General features: G+C 42.9%; 1 protein-coding gene across 9 annotated transcripts in view; it reads left to right on the top strand.

Annotated features, from left to right (window-relative positions):
• Mei1 (meiotic double-stranded break formation protein 1) overlaps positions 1 to 23275 on the top strand; it is a 42506-nt gene that overhangs the window by 16423 nt on the left and 2808 nt on the right. For all 9 annotated transcript variants that reach the window (XR_007212189.1, XM_048354646.1, XM_048354637.1 and 6 more), the window contains 11 exons: positions 2132 to 2229; positions 3790 to 3958; positions 4064 to 4211; positions 6562 to 6837; positions 10629 to 10794; positions 12521 to 12625; positions 14401 to 14511; positions 14822 to 14982; positions 17631 to 17712; positions 17893 to 18068; positions 23002 to 23083. Coding sequence is in view for 8 of the 9 variants with exons in the window: in XM_048354646.1 (XP_048210603.1) it covers positions 2132 to 2229; positions 3790 to 3958; positions 4064 to 4211; positions 6562 to 6837; positions 10629 to 10794; positions 12521 to 12625; positions 14401 to 14511; positions 14822 to 14982; positions 17631 to 17712; positions 17893 to 18068; positions 23002 to 23083 (1574 nt within the window). In the remaining variant the exon portion in view is untranslated. The remainder of the gene's footprint in view (positions 1 to 2131; positions 2230 to 3789; positions 3959 to 4063; positions 4212 to 6561; positions 6838 to 10628; positions 10795 to 12520; positions 12626 to 14400; positions 14512 to 14821; positions 14983 to 17630; positions 17713 to 17892; positions 18069 to 23001; positions 23084 to 23275) is intronic.

The following is a 23275-nucleotide window of genomic DNA, read 5'->3' as shown; positions in this document are numbered from 1 at the left end:
GTTGGTGGGCATGAGAAGAGGAAACTGGGAGAAAGCAAAGCGAGTGGTGACAATACTTACTACTTGACTTATGAAGTGGTAACCCCTGTGTTTCATCTTAATAATGACAAATTTTTAAAATATGCTGGGTGAGCTGGGGGTGTGGCTCAGCGGTAGAGTGCTTGCCTAGCATGCAGGAAGCCCTGGGTTCAATTCCTCAGCACTACGTAAGTGGAAAAAGCCAGAAGTGGTGCTGTGGCTCAAGTGATAGAGTGCTATCCTGGTGCAAAAAGAAGCCAAGGACAGTGTTCATATCCTGAGTCTAAGCCTCTGGACTGACAAAAAAAATTGCTGGGTGCTGGTGGCTCACACATGTAATCCTATCTGCTGAGGAGGCTGAGATCTGAGGATTGCAGTTCAAAGCCAGACCAGGCAGGAAAGTCTATGTCTCTTGTCTTTAATTAACCACCAGAAAACAAGAAGTGGAGCTGTGGTTGAAAGTGATAGGGCACTAGCCTTGAGCAGAAAGAGCTCAAGGACAGGGCACCGGCCCTGAGTTCAAGCCTCATGACTGACCAAAATAATAATAATAAACAACTAAAAATTTACTTAGGACCTTGACTTTGCTAGACAGATACTCTACCCCTAGAGCCACTCCTATCCCTTCTTTCTTTCTTTCTTTCTTTCTTTCTTTCTTTCTTTCTTTCTTTCTTCTTTTTTTTACTTACTTTTCAGGTAGGGTCTTGCATTGATTCCCAGGGGTACCCTCATAGGTACCATCCTGCTACTTATGGCCCCCTGCATAGCTGGGATCACAAGCATGTGGTTCCATACCTGAGTTGTTGGTAAAGGTGGGATTTCACTAACTTGTCTGGGCTAGCTTCAAATTTTGATTTTCCTCATCTCTACCTCCTGAATAGCTGGGATTGTACCTGGCCAGAGTCCTGTTTTTCTAGTACTCCTCAGCCCTTTCCTGGCCTGAGGATATTTTTAAGAATTTGTGTTATTAAGTAATTGTGCAAAGAGGTTACAATTCCATAAATTAGGTTGTGAGAACAATGAATCTTTTTTTTTTTTTTTTGGCCAGTCCTGGGGCTTGAACTCAGGGCCTGAGGGCTTTCCCTGGTTTCCTTTTGCTTAAGGCTAGCACTCTACCACTTGAGCCACAGCCCCACTTCCAGTTTTTTCTGTTTATGTGGAATCAAACCCAGGACTTTTTGCATGCTAGGCAAGCACTCTACCACTAAGCCACATTCCCAGCCCAGTACAATGAATCTTGACTGATGTCACCCCTTCCATTGTTCTTCCCCATAAATTTCCCTTTCATCCCTGCCCTTGTTATGGTGTACAATTTTTACATAATATACATTGAGTAAAGGACTGCTTTTTTTTTTTTTTTGCCAGTCCTGGGCCTTGGACTCAGGGCCTGAGCACTGTCCCTGGCTTCTTCCCGCTCAAGGCTAGCACTCTGCCACTTGAGCCACAGCGCCACTTCTGGCCGTTTTCTGTATATGTGGTGCTGGGGAATCGAACCTAGGGCCTCGTGTATCCGAGGCAGGCACTCTTGCCGCTAGGCTATATCCCCAGCCCTAAAGGACTGCTTTGATCGCCCTCCATCCCTCCATTAATGTGCCCCTCCATTGTCTTCCCTCACCAAGCATGTTTCTGCTTCCTAGTATTCAATTTGTTAAACAGTTCACTAGTTGTTCAGATGAGTTACACCTTTGGATTCCTCCTCTAAGTGTATCATCCTTCAGTCTGTTAGTGCGTATATGTTATCATGTATATTTGTATTTTAGATCTAGCTTCTACATATGAGGGAAAACGTGTGCTGTTTGTCTCTCTGAGCCTAACTTACTTTACTTAACATAATGTTTTCCTAAGGTCATTTTTTGTTTGTATGTTTAGTAGCCCCTCGATTTATCTTTTTCAATGTTTTAGTAGCTGTTTATATAGGTTGAGTGTCTAGCTATCACTGTGGGCCGCAGTTTCTATACTTATTTTTCATAACCGCACTAGGGCCTACTGCAGTGTGGCCATATTAGAACTTCACAGAGTTCTGGCGCAAAACAGTGCTCTCAGGCACATGGCGGGGATAACACTGAGCCGAAGAAGCAGCACTGTCTCTTGCTTTGTCTTTTCTCTCTCTCAGTGATTCAAGCCTAAACCAGGTGTGTTCCAGTTTCCTCTACTGCATGTGCCTTAACCTCCTCTCAGCTCCAGAAAAGACAAGACCACCGTCCCAAGAAGGTGAGATAATATCATTTGTCCATTCACAAGGCTCATAGCAGTCTTTAGGGTCTAGATGTCTTGCTGAATGGAAGCATAGTGAATGCATATAGTAGTAAGATCTCATTGTTTTAAGTTGCCTAAAGGAATCATGGAACCAGAAAATGGTGCAATCTAAGCTTTAGCAACCTTACATGACTTTCCCTATCGATTCTTTTATGGAACAAATTTCTTAAGAAATAAAGGAATTTCTACTTTCAGGATAAAAATCCAATTTTCTTTTCCTTTGAGCTTTTGTTGGAGATGAGGTCTTTCTATGTATTTCTGTTATCCTCGAATTGGTGATCTTCTTGCCTCAGCCTCCTAAACCCTGGAATTGCATGCATATTTTACCATAACTAGTTAAAATCTAAGGTTTTTCTTTGTCTTTTTGAGCAGTAGTGGGGCTTGAACTCAGGGCCTTACTCTATTGGCTTTTTAAAAAAATCTAAATTTTGGGCTGGAAATATGGCCTAGTGGTAGAGTGCTCGCCTCGTATACATGAAGCCCTGGGTTCAATTCTTCAGCACCACATATATAGAGAAAGCCAGAAGTGGCTCTGTGGCTCAAGTGGTAGAGTGCTAGCCTTGAGTGAAAAGAAGCCAAGGACAGTGCTCAGGCCCTGAGTTCAAGCCTTAGGACTGGCAAAAACCAAAAAAATTTAAATGTATTTATTTATTGTCAAAATAACAGAAGGGTTACAGTTTCATATGTAAGGCAGTGAGTACATTTCTTACCAAATTTGTTACCTTTTCTTTCTTTTTCCTATTGGCTTTTTCACTCAGGGCTCATGCTCCATCACTTGAGTCATACCTCTACTTCTAAAATCTAAATTTATTTTTTGATCAGTCTTGGGGCTTAAACTCTAGGCCATGGCTCGCTGTCCCTGAGCTCTTCAGCTCAAAGCTAGTATTCTACCACTTGAGCCACAGCACCACTTCCCATTTCCTGAGTGGTTTATTGGAGGTAAGAGTCTCACTGACTTTTCTGCCCGTGCTGGCTTTGAACTGAGATCCTCAAATCTGAGCCTCCTGAGTAACTAGGATTACAGGCATGAGCCATTGGCACCCAGCTAAAATATAAATATCCTGACTCATCACATCTGTTTACTAACTATTCATTCACATGGAACAAAAACATAATGTGCTCTCTCATGCTTCTTGGCACCTAAACTACCTTGCTTCCTGTCTCGTGTACTTCTTTCCCTTCTGTACCTGTCTTCTGCTCACCACTACAGTTCCCTTTTGAACTTCCCCTCCCCAGGTGGCTTATGTTATTTTTCCATACTGGAGCATGGCTCTGATTACATTCCTGAAATTGTCCGATTGTAGATGGGAAGAGAGATAGGGCCTGGGGCTCAGCCTGGGCTAGAGTGAATATGTCCTTCTACATAATAACTGGAGAAATGAAAGGAACCTCTGATGTTCTCTATACTGCATGTACCCTTGTTCTATGCAGTATTCTTCATGTAGTAGTTCTCATGTGCTCATTACCTACATTTTTGTATTCTCTGTATGGCCTCCCCTTGCTTTGTCTTTCCAGAACTCTCTGCAGTGTCTGATCTCCTGAAGTATGGTCTGCCCCACATAAGCAGCAGGACCTCTGAGACCCTTGCCTTCCTGTCTGATCGTCAATATGTGGAGGAAGCTGCTCGCCAGAGGCAGTACTGCATCCTAATTCTCTTCTACCTGGCCTATATCTATGAGGACAGGTGGGTGCTCAGAGCTGGTAGTAGGTACAAGTGCTTCCATTTATAGCCCAGTTCACTGACCTTGCAGTTCTGCCTTTTTCACTAAAAGATCTCTTTGGTCAACAGGTTTGTCCCAGAGGCACAGTTATTTGAGGCTGTGCAAAGCTTCCTCCTATCTCTGCAGGACCAGGGTGAGCTCCCGCCACCAGTAATCTGCAGAGCCTCCATCTATTTGCTTGCAATCTGCCAGGACAAGGACAGTGTACTGCATGAGGTATGGGTCAGATTACTGAGGCTCCCCTTTTGTGCTACCTTTGTCTCCTTGGGAGAACATGATAGATAGGTAGGTAGATAGACAGACAGACAGACAGACAGATAGGTAGAGATGGAGAGAGACTAGTAGTATAGAATAGCAGAGAGGAGGAGAAGCCTGACATCTACAGAGCCTATATAAGTTAACTAATTCTCTCAATAGCCTTGGGAGATGGTGTTTGTTTTTCCATTTAATAGAAGAGAAACTGTGAAAGTAACTTTTTCTAGGGCACACAATAAATTGATAGAGGAGCCCATATTCCACCTCAGACTCACCTGATTCTCAAAGGTCTTTCCTTGATACTCCTCTGGTATGTGAAGGAGAGAGTTGTGAGCTACTTTATCTCCTTCTGGTAATTGTATATCAAACAAAGTGGATAGCTCATCATTTTTGTAATTGGGGCTTTGTACTCTTGCTCAGTTTGTTTGTTTATTGCCCTAGCTGGCATCTAGCATTTGAACCATGCCTCTGGTTAAGCTTTATTGCTAGTTGGAGATAGAGTTTCTTGGACTTTTCTGCCTGAGGCTTGCTTTGAACTGCAATCCTCAGATCTCAGCCTCTGAGTAGCTAACATTACAGGTGTAAACCACAATGCCAGCTCCTTCCATGTTTTTTCTATAAAAATTCTAAAAATTTCTAAAAAAATTCTATAAGGCTGAGTTTTTTTCTTTTCTCTCATTTATTCAACATTTTTATGACTCTACATGTAGATTTAATTTTAATCTTGAAAATTAAGAACATACTGATTTCAAAGCTCAAAGAGGTACAGTAATGGGAGATAACAGTTCAAAAATAAATAAGTTTGTGGGAGAAAAATGAGGGAAGGGGTAGCAAGTTTGACAAGAAATGTACTCCCTTACTTATGTAACTGTAACTGTAACCCCTCTGTACATCACCTCGACAATAAAATTAAATCTTGGAAACAAGGATGAATAAGTAAATAATTAAGATGGTAAGATTCCATCTTAAGTAACGGCTGGGCACAGTGGAGCAAGCCTATTAGCCCAGCTATGCGGGAAGCAGAAGTAGGAGGATCACAGACCAGGCTAATCCAAGCATAAATTGAGACAGTACCTTGAAAATAACCAATGTAAAAGTGGGCTGCAAGTGGCAGAATGCTTGCCTAAGAAGCATGAGGCCCTGAGTTCAATCTACAATACTAAAAGAAAGATATCAGGATAGTGTGGTACTGATAGAAGGGCTGAATATAGACCAGTGTAATAGAAATGAGAGTTCAGAAATAAACTCATATTCACAGTTAATTTATTTTTGGTAAGAGTGTGAAGACAATTCAATAAAGGAAATAATTGTAAACAACTCCACAGGGACAACTAGATAGTTACACACAAAATAATGAAGTTGGACACTTACCTCTTATGTCTTATATGAAGATTAATTAAAGTGAATCAAAGACCAAAATGAACAAGTTCAAGCCATAACACTTAGAGTAGCTGTGTTGCTCAGATATTCTTCATAGGTAACAAAGTACCTAAGAAAACAACTTCAGGGAAGAAGGCTATTTTGGCTTATGATTTCAGTGATTCTAAACCCTAATAACAGAGCAAAGATGCTCATATCATGACAGCCAGGAAACAAAGACAGTGCCTGTACTTTCTCATTGTATTCTGTCCAGGTTCTTAGCTATGGAATGGTGCAACCCACATGTACTTAATCTCCTCTGGAAATGGTTTCATAGACAAAGCCAGGAGTAATAATCTCCTAGGCACTTCTCAATCCAACCAAATTAATTACATTAATCATCACAATAGTATATGAAGGAATTTCATTGTTTACATTGGGAAGGGCCAATAAATGATTCCATATACTTCTGCCTTACCCCTTCTGAGCCAAGCCCCATGCTAGGTGTACCTGCCCTCAAGATGATTTTGCTCTGGTGTAGGAGGTAGACAGACACACTGACAATTCTGATGTACTAAGGAAGTATCATCCAAGGCCTGACATTCTCAACCCCAACACTGCTAATATTGTGCACTGGATTAGTTTTTTTTTCTTGGAGAATTGTTGCTGTGCATTGTAGGATGGCATCTCTCCTCAATCAAGGTAAAAATAAAAAATATCTCTAGACTTTGCCAACCGTCCCATAAGGAACAAAATCAACCCCAGTTGAAAACTACTGTCGTAAGCACTGTGGGAGTTTTCTTACCAGAGTGCCTTGGGATGAGTCAGTGAGGTGACCTAGTAGTTCATTCCTGAGATGTCAGCACCTTATCCCAGTTGTATCTTGGTTAGGTCTAGAGGTCTCAGGTCCTCTGCAACATGCATTTAACTCCTTTCTTTCTTCTCCTTCCAGACGGTGGTTAGTGCAATCAGAAAGTTCCTAGAGGGCATCTCTGACCTGCACTTGGTCTACACTCACCACCCCCACCTGCTGAGGTTCCTCCTGGTGTATCCAGAGCTGATGAGTAGGTTTGGGCACCAGGTTCTGGAACTTTGGTTCTCCTTTGAAGGGAACAACTATGAGGAACTGGATGATGTCCCTTCTGCTGAACAGCCCACCCTTCCTGCCAGCTTCACAGCCTTGTTCCAGATACTCAGAAGCAGCCCCAGCATTCTGCTCATTTTGCTGGTAGGTGACCTCTCACTCATTCAGAGGTGCCTGGACTTCTGTCTCTGTGAGTCGGAAGTCAAGAGACATCCATAGTGCTTCTTCCTACTTCTGGACTTACTGCTATCTTCATGTGAGTGGGAAATATTTCCTATTTGTGACTACCTGGTTTCTATGAATCTATACCCTTTACTAAACCTGATGGAGGCCTGTCTATCCACTGATGGAAATGTGCCTCTCTACTTCCCAGGGGTTGTAACTATTAAATGTGGATTTTAGACACCATTCCCTTTTACTTTTCTGCTCCTCTGTCAAACAGATTCTGCCAAAAAGTGTCCAATGTCAAAGAAGGCCCCAAGGGCATGTAGACAGAGATGTGTGTAGGTCCATGCATTGACTTACATGATAGTATTACATGTACAACATACTTTCACAGGCAGAAGTAGAATTGTCAGAAATCCTAATCATTTTTTATATATAATACTGGTCCTGGATGTGTGTGTGTGTGTGTGTGTGTGTGTGTGTGTGTGTGTGATCATCTTCATCTTTCCTTCCTGGAGGTTTGGTCAGGGCAGAGAGGAACCTTCTACTTTTTCTGTCCTAAATCTCAACAAGAAGGATCTGCCTTCTGGACTTGATATTATTTAGATGTCTAAGAAGATGAAGGTTTCTCTGAGCTTCAGTTTTCTCCCACGTAAAATGTAAATAACGTGAGGACAGAGAAGATTATATATAGGAATACTTGTGATACATAGCACACAGTAGGGAATCATTCACTAATCTGGCTCTGAACAGATAAAAACTCTGGCTCTGAACCAGGTTTTAAAGAAAGTTTGTTTTGTACCAATGGAATTCCCCCTTTATAACTAATATAAACTAAAAAGATGGCAAAAAAGATGTTCATCTCAGATTTCAATTGTTTAAGGTCATAAAGCTAATGTGTCATTACTTGAGCCCAAAGCTAGTGAATTTAACAAATTTTGGTTTTGGAAACAGCAGTGGTGAAAAGAACAGCAAGGAACAGGTTTTTGTTCACATATATAATTCATACCAATTTCTTCCTAGCTTCAAGCCCCAGGAAGGGGGGAAAAAGTCTAAAAATAGGTGTTGGTACCAATTTATGTCTTTGATAGGGGCAATTAGCAGCTGAAAACAAAGCTGTTAATTACTACTATTATCAAAGGGTGGTCTTTTTTGTAGGTTGTTTAAATGTGAAAAACAATGATGACACAGAACTCTGTTCCTTGTTTGGCCAACTCACCCTAATAGGTTCAGTTCTAAGGGAGTTTGGACAGCTGTGGATAACAGCAAATGCATGAGTGGGACGTGGTTATGCCAGCTACCTTCCCTCTTAACCCAGGTGATGGGAGGTACACTTTCCCCCACCATTCGCTGTGGCCACCAAAAGACCAAATAGTCTCTTTCCTTTTGGACCTTTAAAATTCTTTAACTCAGATTTCTGAGGGACTAGCTCTATGACAGCGAGGCAAGCGTGGGCCACTGAAAAGGTAAAAACAAGGAAAATGATTCAGCCTTGGGCCCCTTGACTTTGGGCAGATCACTTGTCTCTCACTCTCACCCTCTATGAAGTAAGAGTTGGATGGAATGATATAGATGTTGTTATTGTCTTTTGAGAAGTGGTCTTGCTAAGTATCCCAGGCTGGCCTCAAACTCAATGTTCAATTCAGGCTGGCCGTAAATCAAGATCTTCCTGCCTCAATCTCCCAAGCCTGGGATGGCAGTGTGTGCGCCACTGTGCTTGGTTCTGAAATGATGCAGATTTTTTTTTTTTTTGCCGGTCCTGGGGCTTGAACTCAGGGCCCAAGCACTGTCCCTGGCTTCGTTGTTGTTTTTTTTTTTTTTTTCGTTTTTTTTTTCTCAAAGCTAGCACTCTAGCCCTTGAGCCACAGCGCCACTTCTGGCTTTTTTCTATATATGTGGTCCTGAGGAATTGAACCCAGGGCTTCGTGTATATGAGGCGAGCGCTCTACCACTAGGGCACATTCCCAGTCCCTATGATGCAGATTTTTTTCTCTAGCCCTCTGTTTTGTGATCTGCTCCTCTCGGAGATGTTTTCTGAATCCATAAAAAGTGTCAGAGGTGGAGTATCTCATCTCTTCACTAACACAGTGTAATAAAATTTGTAACTCTACTAATTTCTTGATAGGCTAAATAATTAATTTTCCTCCATTTTCTCATTTGAAAAATGGCTGTGATACCTAACTAGAGAAGTTATTGTAAAGACAGAAATGGCATATAAACAGATGCATAGCTACTACACAAACACAGCATAGCACCTGGTATTATTAAGCCCCAACTGAGCGGTTGCTATCTATTTTTTTTATTTGTTTCTTCAGTATCTGTGGAAGTTTGTAAAGAGCCAAACCAGATGCCTCCGTACCCCTAGCCTTTCTACTGCCCAGTGGCTAGCACATCAGGATTTATTTGCCCTGTCGTCAGGTCTATATGTCAGGATTTGTCCTCCCTGGAGAGAGAGATTCTGTGTGTGACCTTGGATTCATAGCACCCACTTCTAACTGGCCTAGCACATTAGCTTGTCCAAAAGAATTGGCTTGTTTGAGCTGGTAGGTGCCAAGATCTATCAGCAGTACAGGGACTGGTATAGCTTCTGACTGGTTTTGCCTTTAACATAAGCTCATTAAAGTAACTCTGATGGCAAAACTAAAACTAATGTCCTTTCCCATTTTCTGAACCCAAATCCTTCAACAGCTTGGGGCAGGGATCGGCAGATGCCATGGCAGAGAAGGGGCCTGACCTGGCCCTCGCTTTGCTTTCTGTGCCCTGAATCTGTCCCAGCCTATCCTTTCCCTTGTCTATGACATCTCTACTCTCTCTCCTTCTTTTCTCCCTTCTAGCACACTCAGGTTCCCTGTCCTGGAAACAACCTCTTCCTGACCCATATATGTGTGTGTGTGAGTGTGTGTGTGTGTGTGTGTGTGTGTGTGTCTGTATGTATGTATATATATGTATGTATGTATATATACACACACACACATATATATATATTTTTTTGCCAGTCCTAGGACTTGAACTCAAGGGCCGAGGCACTGTCCCTGAGCTCTTCAGCTCAAGGCTAGTGCTCTACCACTTGAGCCACGGCACCTCCAGCTTTTTCTGTGTATATGGTGCTGAGGAATCAAACCCAGGGCTTTGTGCATGTTGGCAAGCACTCTACCAGTAAGCCACATCCCCAGACCCCCTAATATTTTCTTTTGCAAGAGGAATGTATCCTGGAAAGCAGGAGGAATTGGGGCTTGGAGTTTAGAGACCTACATTTATATCCTTTGTGTAGTATAGCTTTTTTTTTTTTGCCAGTCCTGGGCCTTGAACTCAGGGCCTGAGCACTGTCCGTGGCTTCTTTTTGCTCAAGGCTAGCACTCTGCCACTTGAGCCACAGCGCCACTTCTGGCCGTTTTCTACATATGTGGTGCTGGAGAATCCAACCTAGGGCTTCATGTATATGAGGCAAGCACTCTTGCCACTAGGCCATATTCCCAGCTCCTTTGTGTAGTATAACTACGTATGTGACCTTAAGCAAATCATATAATCTGTCTGAACCTCCGTTCATTCTAGTTTGGGTTGGAGTTAGTAGAATGGATTATTCAGAGTGTATGAAGTGTCAGTGCCCCTGACAGAGCCTGTTGTACAAAATAGGTTTCAAATAAGTAGGAGCTTACTTGTTTCTGTGACACCATCATCACAAAACTTTCCCTGTTCCTCTCTTCCTTATTTTCTACCTGAACCCAGGCTGTGATATTCTCTGAATTCTGGCTTCTTTCTCTCCTGTTCAGGACCTTATCTACTCCAGCCCAGTAGACATAGCCCGCAAGGTATTGATTGTCCTGAAGACCTTCCTGAGGAAGAATGAAGATATCCAAGTGGGCAGTCTCATCCGAGGACACTTCCTGTTGATCCTGCAACATCTGCTGGTGGAGGATGTGGTTGTCCCTGCAGGAGGTCAGTCTTCAGGTGCCTTGGGTGTGTTTTCACCTGAAGGCCAGCTACATGAATGAGCAGCTCTATCCTGGTTAGGTCTGCTCTGGGAGAATTAAGGGTTTTGCTGCAAAAGAAAAGTCATGCCAATGCGATGCAATATGCTTGGTTTTGAGAAAGAGTGAGAGAGGGTGTGTGTGTTTAACCTGAGTGGCTCTATATGATGTACTTGTGCATGTTCTCACCCTAAGTAGCATGTGCACAGAGCTATTTGTCACCAGAATGGCTGTCCTCAGTGGGAAGTAGAACGTGGAAATCTGGGGGAGGCTCAGGAATTAGCAGGGTCCTGGGAGGGGATTGGATAGGTTGTTAGGAATTTCCAGTGAGATTCAGAAAGATAGTTTCCAAATCTGGAGTAGAAGTCTAGGAGTCAAGGAAACAACGTCTTAGCTACTTGGGAGAATGAGATCTGAGGATCGGAGTTCGAAGCCAGCCAAAGCAGAAAAGTGGATGGTTGAGACTTATCTCCAATTAACTACCAGAAAACAAGAAGTGGAGCTGTAGCTCAAAGTGGTAGGACACTAGCTTTGAGCAAAAGAGCTCAGGGACAGAGCCCAGGCCCTGAATTGAAGCCTCATGACCACCACAAAAAGAAGAAGAAAAAAGAAATGTAAGATGTAGGGATATGTGTGATAGAAAGCACTAGGCACCAGACTCATGCTTAGGTTCTGGCCCTGTGCCTTAGTTTTTTCCAGCTATAACAAAATACTGTAGATGGATGGCTCATAAACAACAAAAATTTTGTTTGTAACTTTTTTTTGGATGCAGAAGGGGCAAGAAAGGAGCTGTTTGGAATCTCCAATCCCATTTGTTGGGGGCTCTAGCCTTATGCATGACCTAGTCAAACTCTTATGAAATGTCCCACCTCCTCCACGTTCACTTCATGTTGGAAGGCATCATGAAAAATTGAGGAGGTCACAAACACTCAGATAATCTAAGCCTCCTTTTTACTAGCTGAGTCAGAGAAATCACTCAGTCACCGTGAGCCCCAATTTCTTGTTTTTTGTTTTGTTTTTTTGTTTTTTTCCAATCCTGGGGCTTGAGCTCAGGGCCTGAGCACTGTCCCTGGCTTCTTTTTGCTCACTTGAGTCACAGAGCTACTTCCGGCTTTTTCTATATATGTGGTGCTGAGGAATTGAACCCAGGGCTTCATGTATACAAGGCAAGAACTTTACCACCAGCCCCGAGCCCCAACTTATTAACTGAACAATAGGACTGAGAATTCTTGTTTCGCGTGTAAGTGGTTTCCCTATGCTACTGGAGATTAAATCCAGGGGCCTCATGCTTGCCAGGCAAGTACTCTATAACTCAAGTTACATTCTCAGCCCTTTTGATTTTATTTTGTGTTTGAGATAGGTTCTAGCTAACTTTATCCAGGCTGGCCTCAAACTCTCAAGCTGCTTGCTTCTTTCTCCCAAGTAGTAGATTTCAGACACACGCCACTATACAGTGATTTTCAATGGACTTAGGTGAAAGAATTCCTGATAATAATCTGGAGTTTGTGTTCAGTGTATCAGCTAACTCCATATTCCTCAAAGAAGGAAGGAGATAGGAGAGGGGTAAATTCCAATAAACAACCTCTTCCCTTTGGAGATAGGGAACACAGGTGCTCCTAATTCATAGCAAGAAGCCATGTCTTTTGGGTGCTCTGAGCTCAGGCTCGCTGACTAGCCATCCATGTTCTTCACAGTCTCAGAGAACTTGTCACTGCTGCTGAACCTCCTGTCATTGGTACAGCTGAGGAACGAGTCAAAACAAGAACTGGACAGCATGGCCATGAAACTCCTTCACCAAGGTATTTTGGCTTCTTCTGATAGTGCCCAAGGACCCAGAGCTGATGTGTAGTGGAACTCAGTACTCCTAGTGTTTCTTCCTTATTCCATTTTGTCCCCAAAGGATGAGAGACCTCTTAAGACTTCCTTTGCTTGTTGCCAATGAGTGTTTGAAAGACCTCCCTCCCCATAACAACTCCTAAAAATCAGAGTGTGACAGGCGCAAGGTAGGGATAAGGAAACCTGCTTGTCCAGCTGATCACAGGGCAAATCAGTTCCAAGTGATGTGACTGCCAAAGAGCCTTGAGTAGGTTTCATAGTGTGATGGTAGATGGAGTGGCAGTTCCCAGGAGATGGAACTGTTCTGTAGCTGTCTGCTCTTCAGGGTCATACTGCTGTATTGTGGGGGAGTGCAGAAGAGCCATCCCATCCAGAGAGGTTATAGGAGTTTCGCCTGAATCTTTTTTTTTTTTTTTTGGCCAGTCCTGGGCCTTGGACTCAGGGCCTGAGCACTGTCCCTGGCTTCTTCCCGCTCAAGGCTAGCGCTCTGCCTCTTGAGCCACAGCGCCGCTTCTGGCCGTTTTTTCTGTATATGTGGTGCTGGGGAATCGAACCTAGGGCCTCGTGTATCCGAGGCAGGCACCCTTGCCACTAGGCTATATCCCCAGCCCCTGAATCTTTTTTTGACCTGAATCTTGTTTTACTTTTTGGCAGTACCAGGTTTTGAAACCAGAGCTTTGAACTTGCTTGCAGGCATTGTGCCACTTTAACCATACTCCCTAGCCCTTTTTTGTGTGTGTGTTTTAGCTTTTCAGACCGGCTCTTGGGTTTTTGCCTGGGGACAGCCTCAAACCACCATCTTCCTATCTAAACTTCCCAGTAGCTGGGATTATAGGGGGACATCACCGTGCCTGGCTAATTGGTTGAAATAGCATCTTGCTAACCTTTTTCCCAGGCTAGTCTGGGCTCACAGTTCTGATCTTTCCCTCCTGAGTCGCTGGGATTATAGGCATGTACCACCATGCCTGTCTTTTGTTTTTGAGATGAGGGGTGTGTGCTATATAGCCCAGGCTGGCTTGAACTAAGGGTTGACCTGCCTCATCCTCCTGAGGACTAGGAATATTGGCCTGAGCTAAATCTTGGTTATTGAATGAGAGTTAAAGAACTAGCCAGAAAGAGGTGGTACATGAAAGAGAATATGGCCACTGGGTATGCTGGAACATTCCTATAATCCTAGCAGTAACAAGGCTTAGGTAAGGGAACCTGAAATACAAAGGTAGTCTGTGTTACATAGTGTTACCTTGTCTCAGAATAAACAAAAGAGAAGAAGTGGATGGGGAAGATGATATGGCCAAGGCAGGGAACTGCGTGTTCACCACCATCATCACAGAGTTCCTTTGGGAGACTGGATGGTCTAAGGACTCCTGGTAAGGTGGCACATTGGTCTAGATGACTTCTGAGACCCTTTGCGTCCTGAAGCTTGTGGTGGCATGTACCCTTGACCAGCTTAAGTCACTTTGTTTTGGAACAACTACTGTCTGTTCTGATTGCTGTGATTCTGTGGGCTACTTAACGTGATTAGACCAGATTGAGGGTGTGAATGTGCCTTCAAGTTTGCACTGTGCTTTCCTCCATGGGCTGCAATGTCAGGGACACTTAATTTGTGCCTGCTTTCCAAGACTGACATTTGAAATTAGCCAGGTGTAGGCTTTCATCTGTGAGAAATGTGAATACTGGTGTGTTGTTAAACCATAGACAGCTGATCCATAGGTCACCTGGGAACTCTGGTTTCTTGCAGTAAGCAAACTGTGTGGGAAGTGCAGCCCCTCTGACGTGGACATCCTGCAGCCTTCCTTCAACTTCTTGTACTGGAGCCTTCATCAGACTATGCCCAGCAGTCAGAAAAGAGGTACAGGGGCTCAGGCAGATATGGTGAAGAGAATAATGGGCAGTGTTATGGGCCCTTACTTCCTTCAATTGTTTCATCTTTAAAAAACAAACAAAAACAGCTAGGAGTTCATGTGAGACTAGTTGTCATAGGTCCTCTGAGGTTCTGATAACCAGTGGTCCTGGCCATGCGAGAACCCTTAGGGCCTCATGCTAATTCTTCGTATTTGTTTTAGTAGGCTTGGAGCTCTGCCAGATGCTGGACACAGGCAAGCACCGCTCTAACAGTTTCTGTGTAACCATGTAGCCCTTGCCATGTCCTTCCTCCATAGCTGCTGCTGTGCTCCTGAGCTGCACACACCTGATCGAGCTTCTGGAGAAGATGCTGGCGCTCACCTGGACAGAGATGGACTCTCCCCGAAACCTGCTGCTCTGCTCTGCCTGGCTCCTCACTGCTTCCTTCTCTGCCCAGCAGCACCATGGCGGTTTAAAGGTTGGTCTCCAGCTCCGTGGTGTTGGGGCATGAGATGGCACTCAGAGAAGCCACAACAAAAACGCTTGAGTTCTGGGCTTAGCTTTGTGGCATATTAGCTATGTGACCATGGCGAGATATTTATTTTGGATATTAATTTTCTTACTTACAAAGTGAGGAAAACATCCAAAGTTGTTGTCATCTTGGTTTAAATTAGTCCTTTTTTTATTTTGGGGGTTTTGATACCTGGCCTCACTATGTAGCCCAGGCTGGCCTTGAACTCCTGATCCTTCTCCCTCATCCTCCCAAGTGCTAGATTATAGACATGTGCCACCACACCCAACTAAATTAATGTTTTCTTTTGTCTTTTTTCATTTTTAAAAATTAATCTTTTTAATATACATAGATCACCTACATGCCAGTCTATATTTTGGGCATAGAGGAATAAAAAATGAATGCAATATGCTATATCCTTAGAGAACTTATAGTCTAAACAATCTTGTACTGTTTTTGTTTTTGTTTTTTGCCAGTCCTGGAGCTTGGAACTCAGGGCCTGAGCACTGTCTCTGCCTTCTTTTTGCTCAAGGCAGGAACTCTACCCCTCAAGCCACAGCACACCTTCTGGTCTTTTCTGCTTATATGGTACTGAGGAATCGAACTCAGGGCTTCATGCATGTCAGGCACGCACTCTACTGCTAAGCCACATTCCCAACCCAGCCTAAACAGTCTTGAAGTAAGATTGTATCCAGCAAAGATATTGGGGAAAGGCACTTGAGCACAGAATGTGCAAAGTCACAGAGCCTGCACAAATTTAGGACATGGGGTACATAATCTGAAAATCACTGACAGGCTCTGTGTGGCTAGAATATGAGGATGAATGAAGTAGATCAGATTAGACAGGCAAGCAGGGCCTAACCTGTCACCTCAAAGTGCCCAGTGGCAAGCTATGAAGTGTCACATGTGGTTAGATGTCATTGCTATTGGTGGAGAACGTGATACAGGAACAGAAGAGCAGTAGACATATCCAGTGAACAGAACACCTCCTTTTCTCTTAGCCCTCCCTCTTAGGACTTTGTCATCATAGTGCCCTTCATGAGCTCCCCTGTGGATGACTTCAGAAATCTCTTCTGTTACTCTGGATTCGTCTTTTAGCTTCTACAATAGTCTTACATTGTACCCAGCATTGTACCAGTCTAGTCATGAGCATATAGCTTATTTTTGGTAGAAGTTAAGGTGTTTTTTACCTTGGGCTCCTAGAACAGATCTGTCCTGTAGAAGACTGCAGGTAGTTTGTTTGTGGTTGGTTTGCAGCAGGAATTTCCTCTATGAGGATGTTGGATCCACCAAAATTTCTGCAGTGACCTGCCCAAGCAGAAATCTGCATCCTGACATTGGCTGTTTCCTGGTCCCAGCTTATAACTAACCAAGTGCCAAGTGTGTATGTGTGTGTGTGTGTGTGTGTGTGTGTGTGTGTGTGTGTGTGTGTGTACATGTGTTAGAACTGGGGCTTGAACTCATGGCCAGGGCGTTCTCCCTTAGTTTTTTTTTTTGCTTAAAGTTAACACTGTACCACTTGAGCCACACCTCCACTTGTGGCTATTCATGTTTCCATATTGTTTAAAATTTATTCATTTGTTTTTTCTTTTTTATTACCATATATTAATTGTACAGAAGAGTTTCATTATATCATTGCATCCATGCACATAATATACTTTGGTAAAATTCATCACCTCTGTTACTATTTATTTTTAACATTGTATGTGGCTTTTCTAGTAGTTAATCGGAAATAAGGGTCTCAGAGACTTTCCTGCCTCGGCTGCCTTTAAACTGTGATCCTCTGATCTCAGCCTCCTGAGATCAGAGCTACCAGTACTTGGCTTATTTTTAATATTTTTAGGAAAGTTGGAGATTTGTAGAAAAGGTAAGCAAATAGTACAGAGTTCCCACATAGTCTCCTACACACTTTCCTCTGTTATTCACGTCTTATGTTAGCATGATATCTCTACCTTTTTTTTACAAGTTGACTCTTTTGCTTAGAATCTGATTATTCTATCAGTCAGCAGATAACTTTAAGGAAGTGCTTTGTTACAGCCTGTGACAAAATCCCTCCGCTTGTCGTGTTCTGGTTGAGGAGATCAGGGAAGGCATAGCTTTGAACCTGCCACCACTGCTAGCCCCCTAGCCCCTCAGTTTGGATGTTGCTTGACATTAGATACATGTTTACTGATGCTTAGCTGTCCCTCACAGTATCTCTGACAGCAGTGAAAACAGTGGGTGTTCTTTTCATTTGATAGATGAAGAAAGTGAGGCAGGCTGAGGGAGGTACAGTGACATGACACATGGCAGAACCAGGGTTTTTTATTTTGCCTTTCTGACTCCAGTTAGGTGAATGAATGGTGAGTACAGCCAGAGACTGAAGCAAAGATGGGAAAGGCTCCCTGGTAGAGGAGGCTATTGGAGTCAGAGGAGATTTGTAGAAGAATTAGTTGCATAGGTACAAGCTGATTCCTCCTCCTCCACTCTTGGAAATAGGATGGGTGAGGCTCAGAAGACTCTGTGACCTCCTCTCTTCCCTCTTGATTAAGCAGGTATATGGCAGATTGAGGCAAGCTATTTTACACATGACTTCTGGAGCATGGGGCTGAATCTTTTACCTCTTATTCTCCCAGGTTCACCAGACATTGTCCGTGGAACTGGACGAAGTACTGAAAGCTCTCAGCTTTCCCAACCGAAAAGTTGCACTGCTCCTAGGTATGGGCCCTCCAGTTTCCAATGAGAGAAGGAAAGCCTCTAGGTTCTAAGATAAGACCACTTACCCAGACCAGCCTATGGATACCCCATAACTGTTCATCAAGGTCTACTCCATGACAGAGCTGGGTGGGAGATTGGGGTGGAGGCAGGAACTGGATGTGAAGATTCTTCTGTTTTCAGCTGCTATCTTAAGCTTCCTGCGGACATCCCTGCAACAGAACTTCTCCTCTGTCCTGGTGGCCTGGGTGTACTCAGGGTCCCACCCACCACCAGCCCCTGAGGACAGTGTCCTAGCTCCACTAAGAACATCACAAGTGCTATCTCTGGTCATCGGGCTGCAGAACCTTCTGGTGCAGGTAAGGCCCTTGCTGAGAAGGCCCCTGGGAGTAGGAACTGATTCTTCCAGGACAATGGGACAAGTTAACAGTGGCTCTATGAGGGCCTAGAGGGTGGCTGGTTGAGATGTAAAGCTGCAACAACAGAAACAGCTTAAATTAGCCCCTGAGTCTCCTGAGGTGACTACTGGCTTCAAGTATAACTGGTCCCAGAGGTTCAGGCAATGCCATCAGAAATCTGCTTCTGCCTTCTTGGCTCAACATTTCTGCCGAACTGGGTGGAAAGAAGCTTTTTCTTTCCCAGAAATTACTGGAATTGAGTGGCATTAACCCGGTGTGGGTAATACACTAGTCATCAGGGCTGGGGTGAGTTGTGTTCTGACCAGCCTGGCCTGGGACAGTGCCCTCTCCTGGAGCTTGAAGCATATGGTCAGCTCTCTACAGCTCATGTAGACTAGACCCAAGAAAGGGATATGTCCCCAAAGAAAGATTGTTATCAAGAAGGAATGGATCCCGGATGAGCGAAAAAGATGTCCACTCCAGAGGTGTTTAGATTTTACAGCTCAGAGGAGTGTGTGTGTGTGTGTGTGTGTGTGCGTGTGTGTGTGCGTGTGTGTGTGTGTACTGTTACAAAATAAGCTTTTAAAATCATTCTCTCTAGTCAGTCTAGGAGGTTCACAGGCAGGAAATAATGTACTACATTATAGACACTTAGCCATCTGGCCCTAATCTTAAAGTGTTTAAGATTGTGGGAGCGTAACCTTTAATTTTTAACCCTTCTCTGATGTGTGCCATCAGATATTAAGCTTCTATCGTACCTGCTAGATAATCCCTACCTTGGGTAGGATGGAAATAAGAGAAATACTTTTCCTCAATATTTCTCTAGGGGCTGAAGTTCCTTATTTAACACTCAAAACGTAGGGAATGGGACTCAAGTGGTAGAGTGCTCACTGTAAGCGAGAGTGTGAGGCCCTGAGTTCAAGCCTCTTTACTGGAAAAAAAAAATGAAGAGCATAGGGCGAGAAGAAATGATTCTCTTATATCTAATAAGACCATAAAGCTTGGCATCAATTCTGTAACATGTACAAGGGCCTGAGTTTGATTTCCTACACTGCAACCAATCAATCAATGTCATTTTTGTTGAATGATGGAATGAATGAATGAGGATACAAATAAACATGGTATAATTCCAGCCATTTAGGCACCCATAACTTTTAGGACACCAAGTTACTCCCATGATAATTCATTAATCAAGTAATAGATTAATCACCTCCCCAATGTCCTACCTCATATTAACATATGCTTTGGGGAATTAAATTGTCAAGATCTGAAGTTAAGGGACACAATCAGATTATACCGGTACTCTTTAGGTTCGTGTCTGTGATTTAAATACAGATGTCTTCCCCAGAGTGGGCCTGAGCAGAAAAGATACAAATATCCTTCTTGCTCAGATCTGGCTTCCTGCTTGGAATAAGAGGAATATGTTATCAGGTTGGAAATCACTTACTAATTGATTTTATAGCTGTAAAGCTTTAATCCCAAATATCATTTCTACAGAAGCAGGGGTTGATGTCAGGTTAAAGATTCTGTGAGATCAAGAGGTAGAGAAGATGAGAAGGAATATGCCTGTCCTGAGTTAACATATATAATTTATTCACTTTGATTCTTCTACAACTTAGAAATTACCGTCTCAGGAATTTTTTGTTTGGTTTGGTTTTTGTAAAGCTGAAACTGAAATTGTAGATTCCAGAACAATGCCCTGGTTTTCCACATGTTAGATCTGGCCATTCATTCCCATACACCAAATAAAGAAACATGGTAAAGGGCAGAGAAAATGGGGAATCACAGGAAAACAGCACTTTAGTTCCATCTTTAGCCACCTACTGGGTACAGACATACGATATAGGTTTAAGTAGATAAAAAACAGGAACGGGGCAGTCCCAATTATGATATTTTCCAGTGGTCATTATCTTGGTCCTTGTATTGGGAAATCAATGCTTTTCAACCAAAGCAGTTTTAAAGTCCCTACTACAGCACTGGGAATTGAAACCAGGGCCACGCACATGCTAAGCAAGTGTTCTATCACAGAGGCACATCCCCAGCTCCCTATCATCTCAGCTCTGTAGACAAGGAAACATCTGGTTATTAAGTAATACACCTGTGGCCACATACTATTAGGTCAGGATTCAAACTCTATGTCTTTCTAGCTCCAAAATTCATGTTCTTTCCCTGTCCCAAGGAATATATCTTGTTATCTGAGTGATATTAAAGCCAGATTCCTGGCTTCTCACCCATCATGGAGAAGACTATTGCTGATTGTATGGGCCTGGGTGAGAGTGGCAATACCCACCAGGTAGGAAAGCTGTGGCATGCGGACCTATGGGCTTTGTAGTCTTGGGTATCTGAGAAGTGGTTAGTCATGCCCACTTGTTAAGAGTTGGTTTAGCTTAGAGGAAAAGAAAAAGTTCTAGACTAGAACCTCACTCAGTCAAGCTCTAGACCTGCTACCCAGATTTCCTCTCTGGGTCTTGATTTACTTGGTTATATATAAAACAAGGTAGCTCAATCTTTTTCATGCTCTGAGCCTTTGTAGTTCTGTGGAAGAGATTTGGGGGTTGTTTTAAGAGGAGGGAATATTTCTCTCTTGGCATTTCATGGAAGTATTCATTGGGGCTAGAATATGGCCTAGTGGTAGAATGCTTGCCCCACATACACGGAGCCCTGGGTTCAATTCCTCAGTACCACATATATAGAAAAAAGCCAGAGTGGTAAAGTGCTAACCTTGAGCAAAAAGAAGCCAGGGACAGTGCTCAGCCCCTGAGTTCAAGCCCCAGGACTGGCAAAAAAAAATTCACTATTTGTTAGCAAATAGGAGAGAGACTTGTCAACTAATAAGTTTCTGCCCAGCAAAGGACATAGTTACTAAATTAGAAAGATAGACAACAGAGTAGAAGACAATCTTTACCAGCAATACATTTTGACAAGGGCCAAAATATACAAGGAGCTCAAGAAAACTAACCTACCCCCCCAAAAAACTAATAGCCCAATCAATAAATGGATAAAGGAGCTAAATAGAGATTTTTTTCAGAAGAAGTAAGGATGGCCAATAAACACATGAGTAGATGCTCAACATCCCTATGTATAAAGGCAAATCAAAACAACATTGAGATTTCATGGCATCCCAATTAAATTGGCAAGAATCAAGAATTTGAATGATAACAAAGTTCGGTGGGGATGTGGAGAAAAAGGAACTCTATTTTACTTTCGATATGAATGTACCACTCTGGAAGGCTGTTTGGAGATTCCTGAAAACACTAAACATAGAGCTACCTTATGATCCAGCCATACCACTCTTGAGCATACTCTAGAGCATTACAGGTGAGGATATGGTGAAGACACTTGCACATACATGCCCATTACTGCACTATTCATAATAGCCAAGTTATGGAAACAGCCCAGCTCTTCTACAATGGATGAGTGGATCAAGAAAATGTGGGACATAGATACAGCAGAATTTTACTCACCCATTAGGAAGAATAATATCCATCCATTAGAATAATATGTTATTTACAGAGAAATGGATGGACCTAGAAAAAATCCTGTAAGTGAAGTAAGCCAAGCTCAGAGAGACAAATGACACGTTTTCTTTCATGTGGAAGCTAGATCTAAAATACAATGTATAATAGTATATATAGGACCCAATGAATTTATACACAGACTACAGAGGAGGAATCCAAAGGTGTAACCCCTCCTAACAACAAATGTACTATTTATCAAAATGAATACCAGGAAGTGGAAATAGGTTTTGTGAGGAAGTATAGTGGGGGAGGGGAGGCGCACGATTGAAGGAAGAAAAGGTGAACAAATACAGTCATTTAATGTACATCTTATAAAAATGGAACTACATAATAAGAATTTGTCAGGTTGAGAACCATCTGCAGCAAATTCTAGACTCTATTAATCATATTACAGAAAAAGCCAACTATTCATATACTTTCTGTCATTCAAGATCCAGTGCTGCCAATGCAGCCTGCCACTTCAGTTATTCTGAATGTACCTCCTGTGCCAACACTGTCATTACACCCAACTGCATTATACCCAGCTTGCATTTGAAGCCTCATCATATTCTGCAGGGCAGTGTTATTGTAGATTTAAAACCAAAAAAAAAAACCCATCAAATTGCTTTCCAAACTGGCCATATCATTTTACCTTCCCACTAGCAATATATGAAAATTACAACTTCTCCACATTCTCACCAACACTTGGTTTTGTTGGTCATTTTACTTTTAGCTAATGGTAGGTATGTAGTTTTATGTTATGGTGGTTTTAATTTGCATTCTCTAATGACTGAGAGATTTGTTTCATATTCTTATTAGAACACAAAATTTTGTTTGATAAAAGGTTTCACTATTTAAAAAGTGGGTCAAACCCATGGGTTTAGACAAACTGTGATGTGTTCAGTGTCTAATCTATGAACCTTTTCAGAAGGTCCCAGAGTCCCATCGCCTTTTCTAACAAAACACTTTTAGAAAAGACAAATCACCCAGTATAAGCACCATGCTCTATATGTGGGTGAGAGAAGATGCAACCAACATATTGTAACTATCTATAAGGCCACACTCCAAATCTGAAGTTCTAAAATCCAAATAACTCTGAAAAAAATGGTTTTTAGTTAACATTAAAACCTGCTAGCAGTGGTTGGGGATATGGCCTAGTGGCAAGAGTGCTTGCCTTGTATACATGAGGCCCTGGTTTCAATTCCCCAGCATCACATATACAGAAAACGGCCAGAAGTGGCGCTGTGGCTCAAGTGGCAGAGTGCTAGCCTTGAGCAAAAAGAAGCCAGGGACAGTGCTCAGGCCCTGAGTCCAACACCCAGGACTGGCCAAAACAAAACAAAACAAAAACCTGCTAGCAGATTTGACCCTAATTTCTACTCTTGTTTGTTTTACAGAAGGACCCTATATTGTCTCACGCCTGTGTCAGCTGCCTGGAGGCCTTGCTTGACTACCTGAATGCCCGGAGTCCAGACTTAGGTAGAAATGTTCTCTATTCTGATGTTCCCACAGGGAAGATTGAAGGGAGCCAGCCCTCACCTTATTGCCCCCAGTCTTTCATTCCTACCCACTACGTGATTCAGACTCATCCTACTTTTTTTATTTTTGCCATTACTGGAGCTTGAATTCAGGGGCTTGCAGTCTCACTCAGCTTTGCTTGCTCCAGGCTGG

This window comes from Perognathus longimembris, chromosome 1 (genome assembly GCF_023159225.1).
Source record: "Perognathus longimembris pacificus isolate PPM17 chromosome 1, ASM2315922v1, whole genome shotgun sequence".
NCBI lineage: Eukaryota > Metazoa > Chordata > Mammalia > Rodentia > Heteromyidae > Perognathus > Perognathus longimembris.
The sequence above is the reverse complement of the archived record's forward strand: the minus strand, read 5'-3'. Positions and strand labels throughout refer to the sequence as shown.